General features: G+C 35.8%; 1 protein-coding gene across 1 annotated transcript in view; it reads right to left on the reverse strand.

Moving 5' to 3' along the window:
* Window positions 1-9,902: 9,902 nt before the first annotated feature.
* Window positions 9,903-23,546, reverse strand: part of SLC6A15 (solute carrier family 6 member 15) — a 37,147-nt gene continuing 23,503 nt past the window's right edge. Inside the window, exons 6-12 of the mRNA XM_059473198.1 lie at window positions 23,346-23,456; window positions 19,703-19,944; window positions 19,404-19,596; window positions 17,987-18,179; window positions 15,365-15,524; window positions 12,610-12,772; window positions 9,903-11,254 (exon numbers count right to left, since the gene is read on the reverse strand). Of these exons, the coding sequence (XP_059329181.1) occupies window positions 10,883-11,254; window positions 12,610-12,772; window positions 15,365-15,524; window positions 17,987-18,179; window positions 19,404-19,596; window positions 19,703-19,944; window positions 23,346-23,456 (1,434 nt within the window). The 3' untranslated portion in view covers window positions 9,903-10,882. The remainder of the gene's footprint in view (window positions 11,255-12,609; window positions 12,773-15,364; window positions 15,525-17,986; window positions 18,180-19,403; window positions 19,597-19,702; window positions 19,945-23,345; window positions 23,457-23,546) is intronic.

Raw genomic sequence — 23,546 nt, forward strand, 5'->3', positions numbered from 1 at the left:
TGCTTTAGCTAAGTCAGGTGGCAGTGACTGTTTTTGGTGGAAAGAAAAAGTCAAGGGACTCTCTACTCCTGGTAGAGCTGGCTGAGTCTAAAAATGACTGCAGGAGACCTAGGACTTTATCACTGCTAATCTGATATAACTTTCCTTCACTCAAGTGCACCTAGAATTCCTTATGCCTTCTTTAAAAGAAACTCAACATAATAATAGAATATTAAATATTAACTAGAAAAAGAATAATGACTCTGCTATTTGACTATCTTCAATGTAAAAGTGACAAAATATTATTATTATTATTATTATTATTATTATTATTATTATTACTATTACTATTACTATTACTATTACTATTACTATTACTATTACTATTACTATTATATAAGGGTGGCAACATATTCAGACTTTATGCAGAAAAAGACAGGTAGAAGGGAGATAAATTAAATGAAATCACACAAGAAATCTCAGTCAAAGTTAGGTTTAGATCTAGTATTCCCTGATGCATAACTCTGTACTTGAACCTTAAGAAATTCTCTCCTGTCAGCTACTTGTTGCACATGCCGAACTGGTTTCAAGCTTACATTGTGTACCTGTCCTGACATTCTTGGTGCTCAGCTGTTTGGACATTTTTGCAACCTATGTCACAGCTCCACATGTGCCTTCTTTGTACAGCACCTGCTGCCAGACAATCTCATTCTCCCAAACACACTTGGGTGATAGATATAACTGCACACCATCAGGAAATGTCAACATGCATTTGAATTTTCTACTTTTAAAGAAAAAAAAAAACCCAATTATTTTTTTTCCACCTCAAAAAAAAAGTAATAGGAGAAAAAGATAGCTAAACCCCTCAATTAAACTAGGGAACTGCCTGCTCCTTCTGTTGGTTAAAAAAAAAACTATTAAAAACCCCCTACTTCAAACACATTTCCCAAGGGTTATAGGGCTAGTCAGCTCTGCAGTAGGTATGTGAAATTGTATCAGTACCATCATCTCTTAATCCCACAAAATAAATTTTAAAGTAAGGACACATTTCTTTCTTTGTCTTTATAAGGAAAGTTTCAGCTTCTTCCTCTCCTTTCCAGTGACTGTGATCTGATCTTTGTTTCTAAATCTATGACAAATTTAGTTTGTGTTTCTTTCTAGTTTTTTCTTCCCTGTGGAATAGAGATCAAACATCCTATTTCACAGGATCTTTGTGTAAGGACAGATTTAAAGTAAAAAAAAAAAAAAAGTTAAAAATAAAAAGCACGCATCTTGGGTCCCACAGTACTGGGAAGGGGCTAAAATGATCCAAAATAATCTTGCATTCTCATAGGCTTAAAAATATTGGGGAATCAGTGTTGTCATAACATCAGCAAAGAGAGAAGTCCTATGTATGAGCAGCAATAACAACCCAACCCATTCCTATTTGCTGACAGCATCTTGCCTCCTGTGGATTGGCACCTGCCCCTCTCCAGGAGTAGTGTAGTGGCTGGGAAGGAAGTGTATCCCATGGAAATTGCACAGTTCTACCTGCACAAGAAGACTTCTCCCACTTGCTGATTTGGAGGTTTTTACAAGCTTACCAAGCATTATTCATGACAAAGATGACAATTTCTCAGGTTTTGTAACAAACCTACCTCATAGGAATAAATTCTCAAATCTGTAATCTGTTTTTATTCCTTTCTTCTTCTTCTTCTTCTTCTTTTAATTTTTAATTTATTTTTATTTTCTACTTTTTATGAAAAGAGATGAAAAGTTAAAGGTGAGGAAATACCGAGTAACACAACCTCCTACAAACATACTCTTCCCTCCCATGAAGTAAATTGTCACGGGAAAGAATTTTTTTACAACTCAAATAATTATTTTTAATAACACCTATCAATGAGTGGAACTGTCTCCTCCATGTAGAAAGGAAGCACTTGCCAGCAGAGATGAATTCTTTCTAATGCTGGTGATGATGCAGCTACATTAGTTCAAGGCTGGACTGTCAACATAAATTAGGAGCCAAAGTACTGCAAGTCAAAAAGATACTGGCACTAACAGCACAGTTTGGCACAATTGTGTGATGTGAGTCAGGATGTGTAGTACATGAAAGATTCAAAAAACAAAATCTTCATTCCTAATGGTTGCACAGTCATATCTCCAAAGAGTTGTGTGGCACCCATTAAAGTAAACAGAGGTTTAAAGCTTAAATCTTCTGTCCCACATTCAAGACTTTCCACATTGTAGCATGACTTTCTTCATACAGAGAATGAAATATCATATTTTCCCCTTAAAACTTGAAATCAACAAAATGAGGGATAAATCCCTTTAATTTATGTGCACTACCTCACTTCCTTAGCATGATATACACATGAAAAAAAAAATAAAAAGAGGCATTATTTTCTCACTTTTGGAGTGGTTTACTTATTTTATCTTTCAAGAAAGGCAAGTGAAGAGGAATATAAGTGAACGTCACAGTTAATGTCTCTTTTTGTTGCTGTTGCATTTTTCTAACCATTTTAACAATTGTAATAAATCTGAGTTTCGGGTGATGACTGGGGCAACAGTGATGCTACCCCACAGATGACTTCTGTCCAAAAGGCCAACTGTAAGAGTGTTCATGATCTCTAAGCTTTTATTTTCTTTCCATTAAAGAATTATATCCATGTCTCCCTAAAGATCAGTACTCATTTGTCCTTTGTCAGTAAAACACTGTCTTGAGGGAACAGTAGGTATCTCCCACTGAGTATGTTTATCATACCACTGCCTGCCAGTACCTTGCCTGAAGCAAACCCCAATTTTCTTCATTTCTAGGCACAGTCTTAAAATCTGTTACACCACTTTCTGGATTTCTGAAATAGTTTGCCTAGGCAGCACTCAAAATATCATATATGTCTGTAAATGTACTAGGAGTCAAATCTCAGATCTGACTTTGGACACATTTGAAGTCTTAAAGAAATGGTTTGCCATAGCTAAGTAATTATATACTGTTAAATAAAATTAGCTATTCAGCCTTACGACTATGATGATGAAAGGTCAACTGCACACTCAATCCCCTTCAAGACAGGGAAACTTCCTGAGTTCAGCAGCAGCAAGCAAGCAGATTTAAAAACTAAAAGAATGGCAAATTATTATATTCACTTTGAAGACAGGATAAGGCTCTAATATTTCCCTCACAATTTTTCCAGAGATCATTAACGTGCTTTAATAAGAATGTGCTTTATGAATTTAATACATATTGTGAAAGTTCATGTACACATAAGATAGGCTTTTAATTGATATAGGGAATTTGAGAATTGCTTCTTCTAGGCCAAAATTTAGATTATCCCATCATATATCTCTCTCGGTGAAATGCTACATGACTGTGCAGATATAATAATTTCATTACTAATAAATGAGACGTGTCCATTCCCTACCCAAAGCCAGCAGTCCATTCCTTTCCTGACTGTACAGCATCTCCTCCCTCCTGCATCTGTGCTTGCATTCACTTTGTCCTGTGATGAATCAGTTTGATTCACAACTTAAAAAAAAATAATTGGAATAAGAGGTGAAGGAGTTTCCTGGGCTAATGAAATGGATCTGTCCATGAGGGTGTGATGAATATGAAGTGGGCAGGAGTGAGAGTAGGAAGATAGAAAGAATCTCCTCCTCCTCCCCTTCACCAAATTGCTAGATTTGTTCAGTCGCTTGTTCAGCACATGCCACAACAGGTGCTTCGGCTAAGAATGGTTTGAAGTGTTGCAGAGAATGAGAATTAAATCCCTGTGTCCTTTACAGAGCCAATACAAAGAGGTGCAGGATGTGTACACAGTCAGAGTGTCTTCTGGAGCAGACTCCTTCTGACCTGTGCAGTACTGGCACAAGTGTTTTCTGTCCAGCACAGCAGTACAGGCTCAGCTTCTCTGCATTCAAACTGCAATTCAGAAAACAAATGTAGATAATTCAACAGTGATTTTTTGTGTGTGTGTGAGGCTGTTTTTGCAAATTCCAGATGCTTCAACAAACTATTGAGTCCTGAAGATTGATAATTCTGTAAGGGGTAAAAGACAGATATGGAAGGATAGAAAACGGAATCTCTGAAAACAGAAGAAAAAGGCTGCATAATGAAACCTAAGAATTCTGATTCAGTTTTGTTTTTAATGATTGTTATAAAGTCATGATTTAGTGCCAACAGTGTTTCTTATACAGCTGTATGGCCATATATCTGTACTCCATGGGTTGTCTAATTTTCAGCTGCCTGACAACTGTAAATGATGTAAAACCCTTAAAAGGCTGGATACTTCTGCACTTTTTTATTTGTTTGTAACATATTTTTCATAGAGAATACTGAATATTTCTAAAGCTGAAGGCAAAACCCCATGTTTCTTTCTTTGGTGGCAGTGGGGGTTTAAGGAATTTCTGCTCTCAGCCCTTCCTTCCTGTCTCCACACCACCACATCCTTTGTGCCTGCACAGCTGCTTGTGGTGAAAATGGGAACCATCTGATAAATCCTGGGGCAGCAGAGAGGAATCAAAATCAAAAGGAAGCTTATAACAATGTGTGAATTAAGATGTGTAAGAGGCTAACCTTGACTTGTGACATCTGTGAGGTCTGTGGAGGCCTTGTTAAGTTGACTCTAAAGAATCTGAGGTCTAAGGAAATTTTTAGAGTCTCTTATGAAAATATGTCTAAAGAGCCCTCTTATTTACTTAATTCAAAACCTCTTTCTAATGACCTTTTTAGCTGTTTGCTGCTTTGAAGATTCTTTATACTAAACTTACTTAAAAATAAACCTTCTTGAGGAGTTAAGACAGACCTTAACTCCTCAAGACCAGAACAGTTAAATGCAAACTGTTCCATCTCCTTTTTGCTCTTCTCTCAGAAAGTAAGATGAACTGTAGATACATATATATGTTTATGTATGCATCTAGGTAAAGGGAATGTGTACATATAATCTTTGCAACATTTTTGAAAGCCACTCTATTTTTTTTTTGTGTCAGGTAAGCAGGTTGGTTTTGCTGCCTATGGGAGAGCAGAACATTCACGACAGCTTTCTTAAACACAACATCCATATAATTAAACATAGTTTTATTCAAAATATTTCATACTTGAACAAAGCTGAACATTTAATTTCTGCAGTGACCCACAGACACTGATGTCTTATCTGTCTGTTGGGCAGCTTCTCCAGAGTGCCTCAGTTCCTTCTTTTTTTTGATAGCAAGGGGTTCTGTCACACTTAAGTCTCACATCAAATGTTGCCCATTTACAGGCATGTAATTTTGGAGCACTTCACTGTCCAGATGCTCTGCATATGGGAGGCTGGGTATCTGGTTTCCATTCCAGGGACCAGGCACTATAATGCATATCATTTAGGTGCTTGGAGATTTTGGCTAATTTCAAGTCTGTGAATAATGGTTGGAACTACTCATATCCTTGATGCTAGGCGAATACCCAAGAGATTTACTAAAATGTTAAATCACAGTAACACAGTGATCTCCAACTCCGAGCTTTTAGTCACTAACTCATTTTTCTTCACCTCATATTCTCATACACTGAGTTTTCTGTGCTTTTAAGTAATTATTTTTCTACTTAAACCTTCAATACATGGCAAAATTTCACTGCTATTTTACCCTGAAAGTTTTGTCTTCAGATCAAGACAGCTAAAATGAAGTAATTTTGGAAGGCTGCATTTCCTTAACATCTTTCTCCAGAACATCTCAAAATGTGCTATGAAAAATAATCAACCTCTTCAGTACAGTCAGAGACACTTGAACACTTGAAGGGAAATTAATTCTGGCACAGCTCAAGACTTTCTTCCCAGCTCAGCGTTCTCCTGTCCTGATTCATTCCTCCTCTTTCCTTCTCCCACGATGCTAACAAAACTTCAACTACCTTTGATTCATACCTCTGTTTAACAGCTATATCTTACTGCAGACTACTTCATCTAAAGGCTTGATTACACCATACTTCACCAGCCATCAAAATCTGTTTTCCTTCTTAAGCCCTTTTTTTTCCACCCATACCCCTTTATCTTTCTGATCAACTACTACCTGTTCAATTTACACTTTGTCATTTATTGAATCAGTCTTATTTCCTCAGTATCGTTTTCCTTTTTTAATGTATTCCATTTAAGTTCCACCCCCTTTCATCAATCTTTTGACATGTTTCTTAATTCTTTATTTGCAGGATTGCAAGCCTGACTCTTTCTTTGTATGTTTCCTTTTTGCTTGAATCAAAAATCTGAAAATCTACTAGACTTGCTTTGAAGGAAATTTCTTTTGCCTTTTCACACCATTCTTCTTTCAAACTTCTTTCAGTTAAGAGAATATCTCACATCTTAGAATCTCAAGTGTTGGAAAACACATTCTTTTTTTTTCACCTGTTGAGTTTGGGTTGGAAAGATTCAGAGGGCATCACTAAAACCAGAAAATTACATCAGACTGAATAAAAAGGGAGAATTCCTACACCTGTTTTTTCACTGAATGTATTCTGTAATACCCTAATTTAAAGACTGTGTCATGGGAGCTCTCATTGTCATTCTGTGTACTTTGCTGGATAAAAATCACTAAAGACATGTATTGATGCTGATTTCAGAAAAGGTTGTCTGGGTTAGTCTTTTCACTCAATTGTCAGTAATGATGAGTACAGTATAAATGGAAGACATGGTGGTTTTGTCAGAGCTAGTGAGAAATACTTCACACCTTCCTTACCAAAAGGGTTAAACAGATGCCCAAGGCACATTTACCAGCCCCTAAAAACCAGACACCTCAGTAGCTGCTTTCCTCAGAAACAATGCTGCAGGCCAGAGTCACTCCTTCAGCTGCTGCCTCTTCTCAGTTCCTTGCTACCTCCCCAACACCTTTCATCTGCCTCCTGGCAGCTTTAATCATTTACTGATGATGGCAGTGAGAAGCCCTGAAGTTTTTAATGTAATTATCAGTGTTAGTAATAATATTAGAGTCAAAGATTCTCCTATTCCACTGATTTGTCAACTGATTAATTTGCTAATTTAAGAAATAAAAATAGCTACTACTAAGATATTTAAAAATAATAATAATAAAGCATGTTAGAAAGCACTGTTTCAAAATACTGACTCAAGACCTACTGCCTACTCACAAGACCCAAGTGTACTACTTGAATGTGGGATACTGACAGCTTGGTTTTACTTTTGATAATATTAAAAATTTGGGGGTTTTGAAAATAAAAACCCAAATATGTATGAAAGCTGCTGAAGGAACAGATTAATAAAGTTCTGAGCTTTAGCAGCACCATGATCATTCAGAAGTCTTGTCTTGATAGAGAATAAAAATATATTATTCTGTCCTTTTCAAACCTCCTGAGCGTCACATTTCCCCAACGTGACATACGAGCACCATCAGGTGGCAAGGCACCTAAATTACAGCTAGCATTTTGACTTCCTCCTTTTTCCTCAAACCACAGAATCTAACTAGGCATTTAGATGTTGATATTAAATTTCTGCATTTTTTTAAAATTCACATAACCGTCTTTCTGCTAACTTCTCAAAGAAGTGGTAGAAGTAGAAAGCTTTATTTAAATACTCTGCATGTCACCTGAACAGGGCACTTGAGTGTTCCATGCTGGTTAATATAGGCAAGTATTTTCAGAGTATCTAAAATTCTTTTGCAAACACATCCTTTTTTTTCTCTGCTACTGCTATCACAATCATAACTGATTTCTCCCTAGAGTGACAAGACCACTCTTCCCATTATGGCAGAATAAGGATTCATAACTAAACTGTATCTGCTGCTTCCTGAGAATAGGGTTAAGATTGTTCAACCCTTTTTTCATGCTTATATAGTTTTCTTTTTTTTTTTTCTCCCTATTCTCCTTCTTTTCATCACTGCATGATACTCTGTAATGTATCAATAAAATTTTGATCCATCAAAAAAGACTAAAACCAGGCATCAAGACTGTATGTTTATCCTGTACTTCAGTGAATTTGGGAACCTCCACTGATGAGTATGGAGGTAATTATGTGGCCTTCATTTGTGCCATATTAATGGTGACTGATTCTTTTAAATTTCTGTAGCAAAATCAGATCCCAAAATGAATATTGGTTAGAGGAACCTTATGCCTTCTGCAATAAATATATTGGAAATCTATTTTCACTTTCCACATGGATGATCTTAGGCCATTTCCTAAGAACAAAATTGTGTAAGACTCAATTAGGATTTTCTTTAATTTTAAGCATGACTGACTTCTGCAATGATCTCTTCCTTAAACCACTCCCCTCACCCCTCCAGATTAAATGCAGCTATAACTGATATGACACACAGACCTTTAAGTAGGTAAATATGAAACATCTCTCTTCTGCCCTCTCCTTTTACTACTCTGCTCCCAAAGCTGAAGAATCCCTTGGCTTTAAAACAAATGTACATAAAATTTCTTTGCTTCAGTAGTTCTTCCATTAATATGTAAGAACCTGGATGTCACACTTTATAGTAATTACTTTTAGATTTTTTAAGTCTTCACATCTGGCTGTTTTTTTTGACCAGTAGTGCTTCTTTAGGCTGGACATATTGTGCCTTTTTAAGAGACCATCATACTAAACCACAGCTAAAGAACTTCTGCACTTGAGCATGCTCAATCATAATTATTATCAAATTATGAATTGAACATCTGACAGCAGACAAGACATACATTCTGGGTTTTCTCAAGCCTGAAACATTTCATGCAGCTCAGGTCATGTGCTAATTGGAGTTAATAGGAAGCAACCAACTGAGAACTAATGGTTTAAATGAGTGGAAAGTCTTAATACTTATAAAAAGTGTTGAAGTAAAGGGCAAAAGGGCAGACATATATTCTAGTCAGAATGATCTTCAGCAGTTGGCTAAAGCAGGATTAGTCCCCTTTGTGATGCATTAAACAGAAGTAGCTGTTGCACCTTAATAGTAAGATCTTGCTCACATTCATTTTAAGAGCTCTTCTGTAGCAGCAAACATTTGACCATTGAAAACTAAGGTTTATAAAAGTAAAAGCATGTGTCAGTGCAGGTAACTCATCTGTAAGAAAAGAGTTCTGCCCTCTGTGAACTGGGTACAGAGTGATGCATGGCAACTACCTCAAAGAGTCATGGTAGAAACCTCATGTGTTATGATGGTGGAAATTTGCTGCTGCTCTGCCACAACAGGATTATTTTGTACATGCTTGCTGTCTCTAATGGTGAGACATTACACACACGCTAATGTTGCCAATACATCAGTTATCAAAGAACAATCTGCTTAAATTATGCAAACTCTACCCCTACGTTCCAATACATGCATTTTAGAGTACTTCTTTAAATGCTTCTTTATGTGCACAATTTCTATCACATGTAAAATAAGCCTGATAATTAAATATAGCTTTTTGTCAGCTAATGCTTCTAGTTCAACTTTCTGATGATTGGAAATGATTTCAAAAGCTTTCAGGTTAAAAGTGGGAAATTATCTGAGTTTATTCTCCTGTGACAGAAGAGTTATCCATAAGGAATTTTATCAAGTTGCTAAAGTGTTTTGGTTTAACATTTTGCTTCTTTCCATTTATTTGTCATAGCTTTTCCATACTGACATGCACAAACTGTGGTCTTGAGACACAGAGTTTCAGAGACTTGCATTTACCTCAAATAAATTCATCTAGTTCTTTGATGCTGGGACAATGTAAGCAAGTTCTTCCCTTTGCTTAGTAGAGGTAGAAAAGTCATAATTTATGCCTAATTTTAAAACACTTCGGGGTAAGGAGTAGATCATGTACCAGCTTCCAGTGTATCCTGCCAGTTTACAAAGCTACATCACCTCCTGTACTCACAGTAACGGCCTTGTCCAAAAGTTTATTTTGACTGATTTTTTGTTTTCAAGTTCTTTTAGCATCTCTATTCATCTAGGAAATATCATTCTTTCAGGTAGTGCAGATGAGGAAAAAACAGGCTGTGTTATAGTAAGTGTATTAGGATACCACAGAGAAATACCTTATCAATCTCTTTATTCATTGGTTAAAATGTAATGCCATACAGTTCTTAACAATTACTGACTGAAAAAAAATTATCTGCATAAAACAGAAGCAAAACTGAAGGAGACTAATTAAAAAAGCCATTTGCTTCAACTTTTGAAACGATTACATACAGAATAATATACATATTTACATTACAAGTATATTATATAAATATAATATATATGTAATCTTGTAACCACAATAAATATCAAGGTCTTTTTTAGGCACACAGCATAGAAAAAAATGCAGAATCTGCACAATCCTTAAGATTCTTGGAGTGACTCACTCTAACATTGTTTTCACACTGAAAAAGCAAATATTTTACACAAAATATACAGCCACAGTTTACGCAGTCCCCAGTGAACAGGGAATCTTTGATCGCCTTCCTATAAGTCTACTCCTTGATTTTCTAATACTATTGCTCTATACAGCTATTACATAAGAAAATAGTTTGCAGGTTTGTTTTTTACTCAGCTAATAGCCTAAGTAATTATCAGTGCTAATAAAATAAGTACAGCATATCTACATAAGGTATATACAGGTGTTTACACAAACACAGGTTTGGTGAACTGCTACTGAGCTCACCATTAATACTTGGGAGTCAACCTGAAATTCAGCAGAAAGAAATTGATTTTCAATGATATAACGTCAGAAATATTTTATCATTTGAGTGAGACCTGGGCTTCAGAAATAGAAAGCTTTAAATTTAGAAGTTAATTTAAAAATCAAATTCTTGGCTATTCTGGCAGATGTAGGCTGCCATTGCAATTGAATCTTTCCTTCAGTGCAAATAAAAACTCAGAATTTTCTCAACCAGTACGTACTATCATGACATTTTAAAGACTGTCACTGTGGAGCACGTGAGATCGCACCCTAGCAAGTGACGCTGACCACTTCTCACAGCAGGGCCGCGATCAGTGAGAGAAGAAACACAGCACTTTTTTTGTTCTGTGGTTACAAATCAGACTCTGGCATGTCAGGCATATCTGCCATCAGGTAGCCAATACCATAACGCCCGTTTGGAGCCGTGTCCAGAGTCGGCGAGCCAGTCTGTTTTCGATATATGTTTTTGCCGAAATTTGGAGATGGCACTTCACTTGGACTCTTCCCATGAATCAGACTTGTATTATCTCCCTCCAGATTAACAGGTTCCTTTATTATCCGACCTCTTTTGTAGGATACAGATGCCAAACTACCAGAACTGTCATCAATAAGGTTGCAACGGCGTACCATGAAGACTATTGGGACTGGCAGTATGGCCAACACCATCAAAGATATACAGACAATCATTCCCCATGTTGGATAGCTGTGGAACTCTTCCGTTGCCTGAGAAACACATCAGAAAAATTATTAATACATCTTTACCAGAAAAATAACAAAAACCTGCAGTCCTCATTGAGGTCTGCAATTTTCAAGCAGAAAACTCCACGGCACTCAGTGTGGGCACCACTACGGATCTCAGATTTGAAGAGCCATGGAGATGCAGGATTGCTATCTTTCAGCCAGTGAGCAGGACTAAAACACTGTTGAACAGTTTTTGAGAGCACTTCAGCAGCACACAAATGAAGATTTTCACTTTAGGCTTTCTGCTACATTCCTCTGTAGCTTCCTGATCCTTTAAAGGATGTCCAGAACAGACAAGTGTGCAGTGGTTATCTGTAACTATGCCTGGAAAATTAGCCCCTGTTCCATAGGCTAATAGTTGGTCTAGACAGGAACCATCTCAGTTACTGCACTTTGCATAAATATCAGGTAAACTGTAATGCTGGGGCACTATTATACCCCCACCTCTACTGCATCCAGGCATCAACAGCCAACAGGCTCTGCTTGCCTGACTTTGTATGTGGAAAGGAATGGCATGTTTGGTATTCTAAGGTATCTCTCTTTCTAAAGACTCAAATGTGACAAGAGCATTTTTCTGAGAATCATGTAGCTGTCTGGGTAGAAGCAGGCATACTATCAATAGTAAAGCCAATCTCCTGTGTTTATCCTTTACCTGTCTTTGCTGTGACTTTCCCCCCGGCTAATTTGGGAAAGTTTCGTTAGATGAATGTCTCTGACATTTTCTCTCTGCCTGCTTTGCATAAAAAGCCTGTAGAAACAGCTGAGGGCTCATGGGCCTACAACTAGCCGAAGTCTTCAGAGTTCCCTTGACTAAAATCTCTTTTTGAAGTCGAAGCTCAGAACTGTCTTGACGCTCACCAAGACAAGTTCTTATCAGAGCCAGGTTTTAATACAGCTGCTACACTGTGATATGTGTTCCCAAAGGGAAAAAATTATGACACATAAAAAAACCTGATGTGATATCTGAAATTATTTATGCAGTTATCAACTGTTTTCTGCAGTAAAATATGACTTAATGAATGTGAACAACCTCTCCCATGATTATGAATTTCTTTATCATACGTTAGGAAATAAGTCACCCAGAGCATACAGGTTTGTGTCAATCAGTTATATTTTAAAGCAGAGCTACTTAAAATTAAAAAACTGTTTGTTTTACATCAAAGTTACTTGAGATAAAAGCAATCATGTCATTATTTATGCTGATTTTGAATTTCTAATTGTAACTTTTTTGTCTGCTCATGTGCTTCAAATGCTTCAGATATGATCACAATGATGATGCTGATGGTATCATACATAAATACAAACCCTACATATACACATACATACTATATACATACCGTATCCTCAATCCAAGCATTGTAACCAGGAGGACTCAATCCCATTTGGACAATGCTAGCTACCAGCAAACATAACAATACAAAGGGTGAAACATACTTCCACATGTAGTAATAATACTGGCTTGGAGAAAACCCCAGCATATCCTTCAGGTCTTCCATAAATCTGTGAATGGATTAAAAAGTTATTGTTAGTGTAGACACAGAGATTTTGATCACTATAATCAATACACAGCACTCAACCTGAGGGAATCAACACACTGGAAAAAATGTAATATAGAAATAGGTATAGTTTAAATTACTTGATGGGCTGAATAAATAGAGCTTATACTAGTAGTTCAGACCAGACGAACAAAAGGAATCCCTGCACACTACAGTGATTTAGTAAGCTGCTTGCTGGACTGTGCTGGAAGATATTTAAACTCACATTTCTTTTAGAAGATTCTTTTTTACATTTTCTTCTATTGTCTACTGGGTTGTTTACCAGCACATCTTACAGATGTGTAACATTAATTTTGAACCCACACATGTGCTGCAGTCTAAAAGAAACCAACTTTATGCACAAGCTATGGTTTGCATCATATAAGCTGCTGAAATAAAACTCTTCCAAGCTATAAAACTGCTACCTTTCTCCTCAAAATTTTAAGTTAAGACATGAACAAAACTCCTATTTTCATACTCATGATGGAGTACATGGTTCCAGAGCCAGCAGAAACAAAGAATGATTTTAGAAATAATTCTTTTGGAGTGTGCACAAGCAATGATTGGTTTAACTCCCTTGTGGTCCCACTCCCTTTTGAAATGTGCATCTCAAAAAAGCTCTTATAGAAGGATGCTTTCCAATTTATTTTTTTTTTACACATTTTAAGCTTCTGTCATGTAAGCTCTCAGAAAAAAAACTTAACTGCACAGCTTGAGGCATTCTATTGTTTGTTTACGCTGAAATAAAACACATCATTAAAAGGAAGCTGAATTTACAAATGGATTGTACCCTCTATAGGTAGCCTTCTCTTTCTGAGATCTCCAGTTCTTCTACCAGTTAAACATGAATCTGTTATCCTTACTTAAAGGTAGTCTTCTATTGTCTCCATCCTACTCATCCTCTTCTCAAAGTCTCCTTTAGCTGAAGCTCCTTATAGCACTGATTACAGTGTGGGAGATTTTACTTCTTGGCTACAGAAATTCACACGTTGTCTCTTTTCTATAGCACACTTTGGATGCTATGCTTTGGTTTACTACTGTCTGATCAAAGATTTAATGTCTAATAATTAGACATTCATACAGAACTTTATCTATAGGGAACCCTTGGTACTATCACAGCCAATGGCAGCCTGAGGCTGTTGATACTGACATTTTTTGCAAACTGAATTGCTAGGTTTCTGCAGAAACATACATCAGAAGAAACTAGGAATACTGCAGAGGGAATACTCGGGTGGTCATTATAAATTAGAAACTTGGCTGTTAACTTTTCTCTGTGTCCTGTCAGAATCCCTTCTGAAAACATGAATTGCCTGCACTGTGAGTCATAAGCAAAGGATTACCAAATTTTAGCTATGCCTTAACATCAACCTCCTCACAGGTCAGCTGCTGACTTTTGGCATATCTACTTCTATTCACAGTGGAGCTTGGACATTACAAACCTTATAACCAGGTCATCTGTTTTATCTTTTGGTTGCATGTGTAAAATAATCTATGTGGCATTTTTATATCTAAATGATCAATTATAGGATTATACATGTGGTCCAAGTTGGAATTCTCCCTGAGCAAGCAAGCAGACCAAGTACTACTTGCATAGTCCAGAAACAATGTCTGAAAACATAAAATTAAATTTTCTTATAGTTTTGTTTTATTATGATAAATGATTGCTGGTTACTCAGATCAGACAAGTGAAAAGTCAAATGAAACCCCACTCATTCTATGTCACACTTTTTCTTCATGCAAAGGAATTACAAACATTTTAATTACTACAACATGTTAGTACAGCATGTTCTGTTTAACCTGTGCATGGAATAAGTTATTTTTGATACAAACCCTTCTATTCCTTAAGCATGGCATATACTGATCTCACTTACTGAACACATTCTGCTGATTTTAGACATAAAATGAATTTAACAAAAATCAAAAAAAATGGGATTTATGGTCATTCCTCTTCATCCATCCCTAACAGGTCACTTGACTTCATTGTCAGCTGTGCTGCTTCCAAGTAAGCTTTGACCCTGTTTTTGCTGTCATCTCCTCTCTCACAACTAATGCAAAGAAAAATTAATTGCTATAACACCCCAAACTCAATTGAAACTTTAAACTTAAATTGAAACTTTTTTCTTTTTCCTGCCATTAGAGCTTGCTTTGTTTCTTTCTCAGGCTGCCTGAATATTGCATTGAAATACTCATCCTCATCTGTTGCTTACACCACGGTTATTTATGAAATCTTCTTGATGTCTTTGTTAATACAAATTCCCTATACTTTTCTATCTAGCTGCCTTTCTAAGTTTCTAATTTTGTCTCTTTTGCTGCATTCTCTTGTTTTTGGACCTCTTGCAATTATTCTTTGGGTTTCAGTACACTGTTCTGATGTAGTGTATCTTGCTCCAAACCTGTTCTTAGTAAGAGACTAGATTCTGGACCAGACTGTCATGCTTTCTAATTACTTGTATTCCTGTGTAAAATGCAGACGCTTCATACAATATAATTAAAATAGCAATAATTATTGTAAAGAATGGTGTTGATGTGGACAGGGAGATACATTTCCTTCACTTACTTGTCTATTCCATAAATTCGGATGACGGCAATATTCTCCAAAATGACCACGATAAGCAGGGGCAGAGTAGCTGAGTAGTCATCAAACATTGTCACAAAATAATTTCCAGAGCGCTGCACAAAGATCAGGCCAATAAAAAATGCTACCAAGCAGCAGATGACTGGAATAAAGGACAGAAATGTGAGCTACAACTACAAAGTTCCATAGACAAGGAGGAACTAACACATTATTTCACAAAAGTCAAGTCAGTAACATTCTACTGTTTAGGGACTCTCAATTTTAAGAATATTAATTATCCTACCTCTTTCCTACAAAACAGAGAATTATGAAATTAGAATTACTAGAATCCCCATATCACAGCAGTCCTGATTAAGAGATTAATCAACAGAGATTAATCAAGTGACTATTTCTCACTAAACGTAATGTAAATGCAGAGGTAAAATAAACCAGTAGGCAAAACATCACACATCATGTTAACTGGTCACCAGCTCAACTTTTGGAATTCAGAAGCGAAAATAACTTAGAAGTGAAAATATGGAGAAAAAATAATAGGAAGAAGTTTCTATGATTCTAAAAAATACAAAGGCTGAAGAGACTGCTCCTAGAAGATCATTAATGGCATAAAGTTCTATTAGATCTGTCTAAATGTATTTGTACATTAAACAACATTTCTGTCCCTTCTTTAGGGACAACCCAAAATATATTTCTGATGAATGGCTGATCCTGCATAATGGATATCAATGTAATTTTCTCCAACTAAATTTGTCAGCAACAGGACTTAATGCTTGGGTAAGTCAAATTTCAATAAATCATGGGATCAGTTGTAGGCTGAGCATCAGTAAGACTGATTCTTACAGTTTTAAGTGCTCTTTTTTTTTTCTCAGAGAACTTAGGCTAAGGATGCATCTAAGTAGTCCAAAATTAGGTGAAATTAATCTGGGTCAAAATATAAAATATCTTTATAGAATACACCCATTGTATGAATCCAAAACATTTGATTATTATTGATTATAGTACTTAATGTAAGACAATAAAACTGTTTCAAATACTATGGTAGAAGTCTTGAACCTTGTAGGAACTACTACTATAATGTCTTTATGGACTTTCCATCAATCAGCATGAGGCATTGTTAAATGCAAAATAAATTAAAGCATTTGAGTTGGTTTCTCTGAACTCGAAGAGTTGCAAAGGTACTAACAATCCTGTAAAAGTTGAAAGGTTCTGTCTTGTAAGCACAAAATCTATTGCAGCTATAATCCTTCTAAAATACCACTAGTACTGCATGAAAAATAATCCAGATATTTCAATTTTTTTCTGTTAATTAACAGGATAGCACACCAAGTTGTAATCTTTTGAGTACAACTGAGTTTAACTAAAATCATGCATGCACATCACTTTAAAAAGTTACAAGAGAAAGACAGCTCTTGAATGTTTCTTTATCTTAATTATTTTTTTTGTCTAAGAGAGTAACAAGGAATTACTGTAAAATGCTCCATTACTCCAGTGTAATGACTACAAATCATGGTACTTGCACACATACTTAGGAAGAACAGCTAATTCTAATTGTTGTACTGGTTATTCAGCAAGAAGTTAAGACCCAATTAAAAAAAAAACCAAACAGACCAAAAAGGGCTCAGTAACTTAGGACTTCTGAAAAATCAGTGGATTTATCTTTTTTTAAGAATTTGATTTTTTTTACCTATCAAAAATTACTTGTTATCTCAGTAAAGTAAGGAAAGCAACTGGGGAAAAAAGCAGTTGCTCTGCTACATCAGGGGTTAACTCTCATAAAATGTACTATTATTTCTCTCATAAAGTTTATTATTTTCTTCATAGAGTTAGCCAATGTTAAAGTGCCATTTTTTAAAATTTATTTTCTATCCCACCTTTTATAGGCATTGATAGGAAAGCTGAATTTGTGCATAACACATCAAATCTCTTGCTGAAGGTTTTCAGAAACCTAACTTTCACACCTTTGGTGGTGCTTTATACAAAAAAGAGAAATCCCTACAAGTCAAGGCTATGTGAACGTGCTACACCTCAAATAACTTAGGGCATTTAAGTAATTTAAAAAGCCCCAAACAAGTAACTTAGGGCATTTAAATAATAAAAAAAAACCAAACAAAACAACTAGACGTCTTGTTTAAGACTTTATAAACATTTAACAGGGAAAAATATGTTTCTCTAGAGAGTTACTGTACTGATTTTAACATAATAAAAATTAATTATAAATTAAGATTTCATCTGGCCTACTCAGGAATAATTTGTAGTAATTTGCAATGTATTTTCACTCTCCCCTTTTCATTTGTTTCTCCAATGTGTGACACGGGATGGAATGGAAAGCATTCTGAAAGAGCCCAAAAGGACCGACCATTGTAACTTGTAACAGAAATTGAATTAAAATTTAAGTTTTAGGGTGTTTATGCTACTATAACATTCAGGAAAAAAGGTTTTATTTGCAGATATTAACGTGCCTGTGCATGGAAGTACAGTCTGGAACACAGCGATTTACTGCTCTGTAAACCTTCATGTCCAAAAAAAGAAAAAAAAAACCAAAAAACATAGTGCCAAAAATAATTTCGTTTACTGCTCTATGGAGAAAAGAATGTTTGTGTAACTCACCAGTAAGAATTTCTTTCCTGACCTTGAAGGTATCAACAATGGGCGTGATAATGCCTTCAATGGTTCCAAACATACTTCCAAGTCCCAAATTTACTAACATGAGAAAGAACATGACTGACCAGAAGGGAGAAGCAGGGAAGTGGGTCATTGCTTCTGTAAATGCAATAAAAGCTAAACCAGTTCCTTGAACTGCCTGTCAGTGAGGAAAAAAAAATTATATCATTATTCATGAATTTTTTTTGGTTTTTTGGTAGTGTGACAGCCTGACAAGTCTGACTTTGTGTTCATATGGTGTCATTGATTGCCTCTTGAAGGCAGAGAGGGAAATTGCTATCTAATACATAATTCTTCCAATTAATACTATTTACTGAAACATGAGAATTTGTAAGTTGATTAGAATGAACACATTTCTTTCATAGAAAGCTATGAGGTTTGAAGGTGTCTCATGGATCATCTGGTCCAGACTTCTTGGCAAAAGCAGTCTAAACACGATGGTCCAGCACCCTGTCCAGCTGAACCTCAAAAATGTCCCATGACGTGGAAAGCACCACGTCCACTGAGAGATTGGTCTGAGGGCTGACTGCGCTCATTATGAAGAATTTTCCTCTCTTGTCCAATCAGAACTTCTTTCTCTCCTTCAATGATAATTCTGCATGACAGCTACTATACAGGACAGTTACAAAATACACTCTGCATTCTCCAGTAAACATATAAAGGATTTAATTTCTATACTTTTTTTTCAAATCTAAACAGCAGCCATAGTATAGAAACCTTAGAAGTCTAAGTCACCAATTTCATATTTTATCTTCAGATGCTGGTGCAACTATATAGAAGTCAGTGCTTCAATCTGCAATTGCCTGTCTAAAGCTAGAAAACTATAATTTCTGTTACAGATTTGGCTTACTGAAAGATTTAAAAACAGGATGATACTCATTAAACAACTACCTAAGCAGATAATTTTTTGTTTTAGTGAAGTAGTATTTATATCTAATAATTGTATCTTAACACTAAGATACAATTATTATATATAAATAAATTATATAAATATTATTATATAAATAAATATAATTATATAAATATAAATTGCACTCTGAGACATTGAATAGGTAACACCTCTGTTTAGTCTTTGGAAAAACTCTTATGCTCAGTTCTTCTGAAAAACAGAGCTTAAAAAACTTATCACCTCTTGAGAAGAATGATTTAATGACCAAAATATATTATAAATCAGTGAAGACTGTATTAAGACATCAGACCCAAAAGTCCTCAAGTGAGCTGGAATCAACCATGTTTCCATCCAGGTCTTTATAGGTGCACAGCTCACAGGTACTGACACTCCATGTAGGTACATGTCACAGCTCACTTCATGGTTGCAAATATTCATCTCTTCCTAATCTCTGTATTCAAGACTGAATCTCACCTTGTCAAGTTCATCTTCAATTTGACAAGATTTCAGACCAAGAGAATCAAACTGTTCTTCTTTGACTTTCTGTATAATGTCATAAACTAAATTGTAATCTTCTGCTGTAATGCTTGAGAAATTGATATGATGTGGGATCATATCTTGGCTGAGATTGCCCATTTTCAGAAGTTTTAAAATCTTCTCTGAATTTCTGTAAAACACAATAGAACAGAGAGAACAAACTCAGTGGTCTGTGTTAATTCATAAATGAAATAAACCGTAAAAATAATTTTAAAAAAGGAAATGGATATTCATACTGGGTAACACATTTTTCATTTATGATATTGGCTTTGAAGCCCAGAACTGCAAACACCACCAAAGTTGCCAGCACAGAAGTGAAAAAATTGATGAAGGACACCAGTACAGCATCAAAATGGCAGTTGTTGTCTCTCTTGTTGTAGCTTGAAAAGGCAATGACTCCACCAAATCCAAGCCCTAAGGCAAAGAACACCTGAGTAGCAGCTTCTCTCCAGACCTTGGGCTCCAGCATTATTTCAAGCTGTTTGAAATTAGATATAATATATGTCAGCTACAAAATGCATTTCTATTATATGAAAAAAACAACAGAATAAACACTACATCATAAAAATGCTAATACTCCACTACAACCGTATTTTAATTATGATAAAATGAAAGCTGAATGCAACCCCTGAAGCTGGCAAACTTATGGGCCAGAATTTCTACTTATTTTATATTATCTAAACATTGAGGAGAAACATGCTATACATATGTTTCAAACAATGAGACACTACTGGAGCTATCTAACTGAAATATCAGCAAGTTATACTGAGAAATAAGAGAGGGGTTTTTTTTACAATACTTTTTTATTTACAGTATATGTACTGACTTCTGCTAGACTTAAGATGTATTTTAGATTGATCAACCCTTTTAAGAAATGCAATGAGTAAGATTAAAGTTGCCTTGCTGTCACTTTTCAAATGTACAAAAAGAAGGTGAACATGAGATACACATGCTTATATGGAATTCTATTACATGCAAATAAGTAAAGCAAAACGAAATACGTGAAATGAACACTTGCCACCACAAGCTGTATAGTGCCTGAGTCAAACCTCTGAAGTCAGATGCCTTGAACTTAACCCTTTCTTAAATAGGTCATGTATTACAGGAGCAACTAAGTCTTATAAAAAAATTTAACAGTATTGCTCACTCAGATCAACTGCATTGCTCAAAAAACCTCCACGTTTTTACAAAGTTATGAGTCATCATCTATCTCAAATTCTTCTAGATACTGGTTCACAAAAAAGCATTAAAGAAGAACATGTCAAATTTAAACATCAGATTTGCTCAAGCTGAATCAGGGCCTCTATTAATTCAAGTGACTTTTATTTTCTTTAAGCCCTAGGTTTATTCATAGAAATAAAAGCATCAGCATAGATGCCAGAATTATCAGACTGACTGTCTTACTCTGAGGAAAAAAAATCTGCTATTGTTACAACATTTTGGATAAAATGTCGGCTTCCCATGGAGATATATTTATTATAGATAAGCAGCAGAAATCTCCTTTATTCACTTATATATAGCTGAAATACAATAAAATTAGGAAAAGGTGTTTATGAGAATAAACATATTCCTGATTACAATTTAGATTATAATTGCAATGCACAAGTGGCTACTGCACGTAATTCTAACTCGGGGACTGTCATGCCAGAGCTTTCCCACCAGAGGGAGAGCAAGGAACACTTAACTGTAACAAATCTCCAATTGCTTGAAATACCAAAACCCTACTCACTTCCTATAATATATCCTTTGGTACCATCAGAAGTAGTATGTTTTTGGATGCATGTAGCCCAAATTTCAAAATTAACTCTAGACTGATTTGCTATTGGGTATTGTATGTGAAATTTTGGAGTCTCTGTACTTCAGCTTCATATAATCCTACAATTTAACTGCAGTAGTTAAGTGGGCTTTTCACATACCTTTCTTTAGGTTTTCCACGAATTTTCTTATTTAGAATTTCTGCTTTAACAGCCATGCCAAACAGAGAAATCCTCCCCTTCTGCATTAGTCTTGCACTCTCACACCTGCACCAATGTGTGCCAATCCTTTCCCACTGATGGGAATTTCCTGCAATCATCTGTGCTCAAAATGTGGCCATTTGTTCAGCTAATTGGGCCAAAAAGATGCTTCTCCCTCTGACATCTATCTACCTGGATAAATTTCATGCTAGATTGGTTTAGCATTCCTTTGTAGAGCCTGGATGCCCAAATAAAGTGTTAGCACAGTGGAGTGAATGAAACAACAGGTGTGGGGGTCTGAATTTCTTCAGGTAGTCTCCTATGAACCTACAGTCCAAATTAGTGCTCAAGTACAAAAAATTATAATGGAAATATTTTGTAAGGTTTATATTCACATATAATACATATCACATACAGGCCTCCTATCTTCAAATTTAAACCACAGCTTAAATTTTGATACAAAACTGGAAACTGTCAGAAGAAATTAAGAACAATTTTTCTTTTGATATCATTTAAATGAACAGTTGAAACATTTGTATAATCAGGTATAATGTAACCATAAAGTAAACACCAGCTGCAACTATTTTTAAGTATAACTGAGGAAATAGTGAATACTGAAGAGGTGTTGGTATTCAAGGGCAGTTTTTATATTTATTTTCCCTCACTATCTAGTGGTAGTTCTCCAGCCAAAGGAAGTATTAACACTGTGGTTGAGAAACCAAATTATATCTTACAGAGGTCTGTGTTTCACCTTTGCTTAGACTTTCTCTCGTTAGCAGGCATTACATTTCTCTCTTCCTCAGGTTTCTCAAATTTGCCTGAGCAGCCTGCAAGTTTCTGCACAAGCATGACTCTCTAAAGTGGTGACAGTGAGTGAAGTGGAACATGACTGCATCAATGTGAGAGACCACAAAGGTCATTTTCATAGGATGACAGTTCTCCAGACTCAAAACACCTGGAATCAAAACAACTGACAGCACCCTGTCATCTGGCATTAGCCACTCTGTGCATTGATTTTGATTACGTTATTATTTAGTTTTCATTTTTGAAATAATAGTCCTGTTTTTCTCAGCTGTATTGTGAAGTGGACTCATTGGAAAGTCCATTTCACAATACAATATGAAGCCCAGACTTATTAATTCCTGAGTATGGCTCTGACTATTCAAACATGCTGTTCCTATAGTATAGATGTAGTTGCAAAGCATTTGAGATAGGTGTGGGTAGTATTTAGATCTTCAAGCCAAGTGATTGATAACACTCCTTATCACCTCCATAGTTAGAAAACCTAAAACTGTATAAGGCATGTTCCTGGCAAAAATACTGGCAGTAAAATAATATGCTTAGAACTGCTGCTATCTTGGCAAGTCATAAGAAAATTGATAAGGAAAGCTGAGTGGCAAGTACTTATATTAATCACTATTAAATGCAGGTCACCTGTACTTTGGGCTACTATGTAAACAGCTTTAAGTTTTTTCTAAAAAGGAGGGAAAAAACCCACTCTTTTCCAAAAGGGACAAGTTAATTATTCATGCCGTGATAAAAGTGCAAAGTAAGGCACTGACAACCCAGAATTAGACATTTCAATATCAGAAAATGGCAAACTTCTCCTTTCAGTATTTAAAGCTCTCTAAACTTCCTGAATCCTCTAAATTGCACTCTCAGTTGTTTAGCTTTGTAGAGATGTATAGCTCTGGGAGCCCTCACCTAAGAAAGGTAACTCTACAGACCCTGGGAACACCTAGAGCCTTTGGACTTTAGGGCTTGATACTGTGCCACTGAGATCAAAAAAAATTTGCAATTTAAGCAAACAGAAATACAGCCAAATGCTCTATGAGAACAATAAGCTTAAATGAGAGCAGCATTCATAAATGGTCATATTGCCACTGAAACTTCAATACCCTGCAAACAGAAATTAAGCACATACCTTAGGGGTGAACATGTGACGAATTCCATCCACTGACCCATTAAGGAGCAGTCCTCTGATCAGAAAGCATAAAAGTACCACATATGGAAAAAGGGAACTAAAATACATGATCTGAAACACAAGAAGGCAAGAAAAAAATGTAACATGACATTTAACACGGAGTTTCTTTTCAATATGTTCATTCACTGCACAGTATACTTT

This window comes from Ammospiza nelsoni, chromosome 5 (genome assembly GCF_027579445.1).
Source record: "Ammospiza nelsoni isolate bAmmNel1 chromosome 5, bAmmNel1.pri, whole genome shotgun sequence".
Lineage (NCBI taxonomy): Eukaryota > Metazoa > Chordata > Aves > Passeriformes > Passerellidae > Ammospiza > Ammospiza nelsoni.